Here is a 6693-nt window from a genome sequence, read left to right as displayed (position 1 = left end):
CTCATGCATTTCAAGCACCTGAAGAAGGCTGTTGAGGTAAAACATGTAGTGCATGAAGTCTCCACAATAAAGTCACAAGTCACTGTAATGAAGCTATAAGGCTTATTGTGCTCTCCGGGTAAATTAATTATCATATTTGTAACTATATGCAGCCACCACGGGAGTCTGCAACCTGTTGAGCGGCACTAACTAAGAACAGATACTGCTAAGGACAACTAATTATTTGCGAATGTATAGATCAACCCACATCCCTTCCCCAATGATTATATTTGCCCCAACAAAAAAATGTTTCCCTAAAGATTGTCCCTGCTCATTGTCTTGTCTTGTCTTGTCTTCTCCACAGGGAAACATTCAGAGAGTATCTGCATGTTTCCTCTAACTCCCAAAAGCCCAAGCACCAAGCCCAACTTCAACTTCAAGAAATACATGTGTAAATCAATTTCTTTTTTTGCCTTTGGTTCTCATCATGTATGAACACCATTCAGGTTCCTTTAAGATCACTGTGTGTTCAGCACTTTTATGCAAAATATAATGTGTGCATTGCCCACGCCATGAATCTGCAGAGACATTACCCCTAGCTTCACTGCAGAGATGTCTCGCAAGACAAGGCTGCCAGAGAGGCACTGTACAGTCCATTCTATGGGTGTATCTGTATTAGAGAAGCAGCCTGAGATACAAGGACATTTTTCACCAGATCTCCTCCTTTTCTCGTGCTACTCTCACCACGAACTCAGCTCTTGGAATGTGTTATTACAAGACTCCATTTAAAAGCCCAACAAAACTGCTTGATATTTAAGCACTTACCTGGAATAGGAATTACCAGTTAGTAATTTGTAAATCACAAAACCAAAAATGTAACCTTACTAAAAGCAACTGAGGAACAAGGAGTTCTCTGAACAGTGCAGTCTCAAGCAGTTGCTGAATGACTGAGTAATCTCTGAGGTCCATACCTGGTACCTATGGGAACCCAAACCTTGGCACTAAGTAATTTCAATAAATGGGGTAAGGCCCCTTGCATTTACAACTGTGTGTGGCTTTATTTGATTAGTGCAACTGGTGTAGAATCCCTGGCTAGTGAGAGAGGTGCAGCAACTAAGTGGCAAGTGTTGAGGATACAGGTGGCAAGGATAAAGTAGGACTGATAAATGTCCCAGTCAGCAAAATTTGTCACCTGGGCCCATAAGCCTCGTCTTATGCTCTGATATTTATCTAAAATCACGTAGTTACAGGCATAAATATCTGTGAGTTGCTCATATCTAAATTAAAGGCATAAGAAAGCAAGGCTTAACCCAGCTCTCTCTTCGGAGATGCAAATGGCTAATTACATAGTAAGCTAGGTTGAAAAAAGACACATGTCCAAGTTCAACCTTTTATGCCTATATAAAACCTGCCTAACTGCTAGCTGATCCAGAGGAAGGCAAAAAAAAACCCTTCTGAAACCTCTTGAATTTGCCTCCAAGATGGCAATCGGACCAGTTCCTGGATCAACTTGTACTAAGGGCTATTGTCCATAACCCTATATTCCCTCACTTTCTAAAAAGCCATCATATATAATGTATCTGCCAGTGCAACTGATTTCATCTGGCCAAACACAGCTCTCACTGGAAAAAACCCTTTCCGAATATTTAGACAAAACTTCCTTTATTCTAATCAGAATGGATACTCTTGTATCTGCTAAAAGGACCTACTGGCAAATAAAGCATTTAGAGTGATTATTATATATGATCCCCTTATATATTTATACATAATTATATACGGGGCAAAGTGATCCCTTTATCAAGCATGCTTGAAGAAGGGGTCACTTTGCCCCAAAAAGTCTGCATCTCCGCAATAAAGATTTCTAAAGGGCTTGTCCCATTTGCAGCTCTAAATGCCAGTGCTTTTTTTACTATTTGTAATTTTGGGAGGGTGCCCATCCCTCCAGCATTGTGCACCGAGCGTTTCAAATTTTTAGAGAGCTAAGGGTGTGCGAGGAAGGTCCCCCTGTTTGTCTATAAACCCAACTTGGCCAGCCTTTCTTCATTACTAAGATTTCCATACCCTTTACCAGCTTAGCTGCCCTTCTCTGGACCCTCTCTAACTCAATAATGTCCCGTTTGAGCACTGGAGACCAAAACTGCACAGCATATTCTAGATGGGGCCTTACCAGCTCTACGTTAAGGGGAAGAATTACCCCCTCCTCTCATGAATCTCTGCCCCTTTAAGTACAGCTTAAAACCTTGTTTTCTTTGCATGTACTGACTGGATAACTAGTGGAGATGATGTTATACAAATCTATGGAAAGTGAGACAAGCTTGGAAGAAATAGGAGATACAATTATAACTTAACTCTGGGTATTAAAGGTGCAGATTGGGCGCAGCAGATAAAAGATGCAAAACAAATCACATTTTTTTTAAATGACACATTTAATGTTTTCACCACTTAACTTCAAATCTACATTTTACAAAGTGACCAGCAAGTATCCCAAATCACCACTGCTTTCCTCAGCCAGCTTTGGGCTCCACATTGCTTATCATTTCCTTCGGGTGACACAGGGCTATTCCCTCACACCTGGGGTGAAACACTTCCGCTGGGGTGTCTGTTAAAGGAGCCGCTTCAGAAAAACTAAATAAGGAAAAAAAAAAAAAGATGAAAAAGAAAAAAAGACTCCATGTCTCCGATATTTGGAATTCAAACGCACATCGGTTTCACAGCAACATGACTTCATTGAAGTTAAAAAAACTTCCCATAAAATAAAGCTTAAAACAAACAAGAGCAACTGAAGGAAAAGAAAAGAAATCCAATTGGGTTTTGTTTAGTGTCCTCCTATTGAATCCAGCCTGTTCAGGATAAAAAAAAAAAAATTCTTCTAGAATAAATGACAAGAAGTCTAGCAGTTAAGAGCACGCTACAAATACCACCAAAAAAAGTTGGATCCACAGGAATTCCTTGATAACGGTGAGAGCGATCTTCTGCCTTCTTGGGTTGCGCTAGTGTGATGCGTACATATAAAAACTGGAAGGAACATTCAAGTTTCAAGTCTGCACACTGAAGCTAAAAAAAGAATCATTTGGAGTGAAACAAGCTGAGCTGTATACTCCAGGAGGTAGAGGCCTTAAGTTGTGTCTGTATATACATATGCACAGGAGATCTCAGTGTTGAAACCAAAAAGAAAATGGAAAGTAAAGGATTTGCAGCTGTGCCATTTCCTGGTTGCGCCGCTCTCGTCGCCTACACAACCACAGGTACGGGTACCCCCTCAGTTCTGCTTGCAGCAAGCGCCTTTCCTTGTTTTTCAACTGTCCAGTGCAAGGGGTGGGGGGGGGGAATGGGGTCACAAAAACCTTTTTAGAATCTAAAATGTGCAAGCTAGCTCACCTCTATACAGCGGGACATAGAAAGGACCTTTACAAATGACCAGTGGAATTATTTACACAGATGGATATTATGCATGCCCAGGGCTTCAAGGTAAGAAAAAAAAGAAAGAATTCTAAGAAAAATAGAATATATAATTTATATATTTATATTGGGAAGGAAGAATGTCCATTCCCTCTAGTCACAGATGCACTCCTCCTCTGCAAAAGCCTTCTGGTCTCAGAACATATAAATAACAACATGGTTCTAGTGCAGCACTAGGAAAGAGACATCAAGCTCGATACGTCGTCAGCCCCTGGTCATTCTTCATGATGGGAAGTACTTTGTGATTGGTCTTCAGACACATTTTCTGTTCGCACTTATTGACAGAAAATTCAGGGATTTTTTTTGGAATGGCTCAGTATAAAAATGCTTTGCACACAGCCTCACTTTAATTAAAAAAATAAATAAAATAATATTTAAAAACCTAGAACCAACCTCTACAAAAACCCATTTATTACATCATTTGGTGCAATTTGTTCTGAGCCTTAAAACATCATATAGTTAATAAAATAAGCAATTCTGGGTTAAATTCATTCAGAAGTACAACCACCGAGCCGAAAAAGTCACCAGTACGCCACTTTTGTCTTAAATAGGATATACGTTTTTACACCTAGTGGTTGGTAGATTTAACCTTAATTGGTAAAATTACAGTACAGGCGCAATCGCTCTCCAGAATTGCAATTCCCAGACTCCAGTGGAAAGCTACACAATGGTCGTCAGTAGTAAGTCTTCCACTCTCACTCCCAAACCAGTGGAGATGGCGGCATCTCAGAGGGTTGAGCAACAGTGGAACTGGAAAAGAAACAGCACAGGTCTTAGATACAGTTCTGCTGCCAAGCAGTCAATCCCACACAGGGCCCCTGTACTGGAAACAAAGGGGGCTGCTTGGTTTGGGAAGTGCTACATCAGTCCTAAGGACTGGTCTCTGCCTATGCTTTCAAGGTGGCCGTACATGGACAGATTTAAGCTGCTGGTTCGGGTCCTTTAGACCAATTCAGCATCTATGAGGCCCTCCAACATGCCTGCCTGACCTATCTATTTCTTTTTCCATAGCTTTAAAAAATACCCTCCAACAAGGTGTAAAAGTCATCCAAGAAAACAAATGTGAAAACAATCCAAACTGTATGAATGGCTTTTACTCTCAAAAAGCTTTGGTGAAAGAAATTTGAAAAGAAAAAATGTAAATGTAATTTATCTTTGCCAATTCGTAAGTGATTTCCTACTCACAGTTCAGCTTAAATTTATATTGACATTTATCACCAAAAGACATTTTTGCACCAAAAACTTCCACCATTCAAGCAGGTAGTTGCTATAAGCAATTTCAAGTGTAGCTGTCTAATGAATAATATTATACATTTTTATTACATTCCCCCTTTAGCTATAAACCCATGGATTTTGGCTGGCAGCCAACAAGAGGTCCGCACTGGCTGTAGGTTCAACTAGGAGCAACTTTTGGGTGCATTTTGGTGGGAAGTCGTTTGAACTGCTGATCTAGAATATTATATATATTTAAATCTTGAAAAAAAACCTGCTGTGTGATTCCTTCCCACATGGGCATAATGAATCCTTCTGTATTGTGCTTGGCATGATAGGGCTAATTTACTAACATAGCAGGGCTCATTTATCAACATTGGGCAAATTTGCCCATGGGCAGTAACCCATAGTAACCAATCAGTGATTGGCTTTTTTTCAGCCAGCTGCAGGTAGAACAATAAATGCAACAGTTTGATTGGTTACCCACACGCTATTTTGCCATGTATTGATAAATTACCTACCCCCACTGTCTTCTATGTGTAACTGTCCTGGTGCATTTTAGCACCCATTATTTTGAAACCTGAAGTAGACTCAAATACTGTATTTCCAATAACTTGTATTTGTCAGCCCAAATTCCCTATGCTTACTTGAAAAATTCACGATAGTTTCCAGTTATTTGCTAATTACTTGCCCCGGAGCCTGGACATAACACAGCTACAGCTACATTTTGTTGCCATTGTTTGCATACTTTAATGTTTCCATGTTATTAGATTATTTTATATGAATTTGCTGATAGCGCTGAAATGATTATTATTCACTGATACAGATGGGTGAGAGGCACGGTACTGCTTGCCATGGCTCAGGCATTCTCTGCAGGCCTCAAGAGAGCAGACTCAATTAGCTGCCTATTGACTGCATGCACTGTAGTCTCTCGAGTATGCCTCCCCAGAAACAGCTGTGCCTAATATTTACTAATACAGATATGGAGAGACAGAATTTTCTGTGAATATAAGCTGTTCCCCCTACTGAACATTGGGTTCCACTTAAAGGACAAGTCAACCCAGAATATTTTTTGCCCAATTTAAAAAACAAAAAAAAAAAAAAAAAAAAACATAATTCTAAGCAACTTTGCAATATACATTCATTACCAATTTGCAGTGTTTTTTCACTTATTTGTATATATAATTGCTCTTAGAAGCAGTTTTTGCCAGTCCTTTCTACTCTCTGCCCTGGGGCGGGGTGCTCTGGCACTTGAAACAATGTAACACAAGCTGCAGACTGACAGACCTGTTTTGCAGGAGGAGACTGATCTTTGCAACATTGTTTAAAAGGTAACAACCAGGAGTTCAGAAAATGCTGCTTTTAGCATCAGTTACATTTACAAATAACTTTTAAAAAATTCACATTGGAAAGTTGCTTGGAATTGTGTTTTCTTTTATTAGGCAAAAAATAAATAAATATATTTTTGGGATTGACATGTCCTTTGAGAGATGAAATTAATATGTTATAGCTTATATTTAACTGTATAGGACTACATGTAAAAGTCCATTAGTTCATTAGTAATGCAGAAAAAGATGTGCAGTGCACAAGTGCTCTATAAAGCTGACTAGTATTTACTAGCCAAGGTGACATACCTTATAAAGCTTTTAAAAGCAGCAGACTGAGGATTGATGCACAGAGGAACTCTGTTTCCTTTCTGCTGTTCCAATATAAACTGATGAATTATTTCTGCAGCCAAACAAGGGGTCAGGGAGAGAAAAAAAAAAGATAATGGTTACAAATTCACACAAACAGTAGCATTTATTTCACATAAGGAGTTGCAGTTCTACCCTTAAGCTATATGCAGGACATATGCAAACACAGTGACATATAAATAGGCATAGTGTTTTGCTGACCCATTTTAGGGGATATGGCACATGATTATTTGAGGGTATTTTAAATTATTTTCTAAACATTATTAAATACCGTAATTAACCTAGACTGTGTCCAACTGGGGTGCCAGGGTCCCACCTGAAATCTGTAGACCATAGTCCTGCCTCCAAA

The 6693-nt window shown here is 39.4% G+C and overlaps 1 protein-coding gene across 1 annotated transcript in view; it reads right to left on the bottom strand.

The window, feature by feature from the left end:
- Positions 1-2386: 2386 nt before the first annotated feature.
- nlk (nemo-like kinase) overlaps positions 2387-6693 on the bottom strand; it is a 112720-nt gene continuing 108413 nt past the window's right edge. Inside the window, 2 exon segments of the mRNA NM_001123413.1 lie at positions 2387-4188; positions 6285-6378. Of these exon segments, the coding sequence (NP_001116885.1) occupies positions 4134-4188; positions 6285-6378 (149 nt within the window). The 3' untranslated portion in view covers positions 2387-4133.

Source organism: Xenopus tropicalis, chromosome 2 (assembly GCF_000004195.4).
Source record: "Xenopus tropicalis strain Nigerian chromosome 2, UCB_Xtro_10.0, whole genome shotgun sequence".
NCBI classification, from domain to species: Eukaryota; Metazoa; Chordata; class Amphibia; order Anura; family Pipidae; genus Xenopus; species Xenopus tropicalis.
Note: the sequence above shows the minus strand (reverse complement) of the source record. Positions and strands in the feature narration are given on the sequence as shown.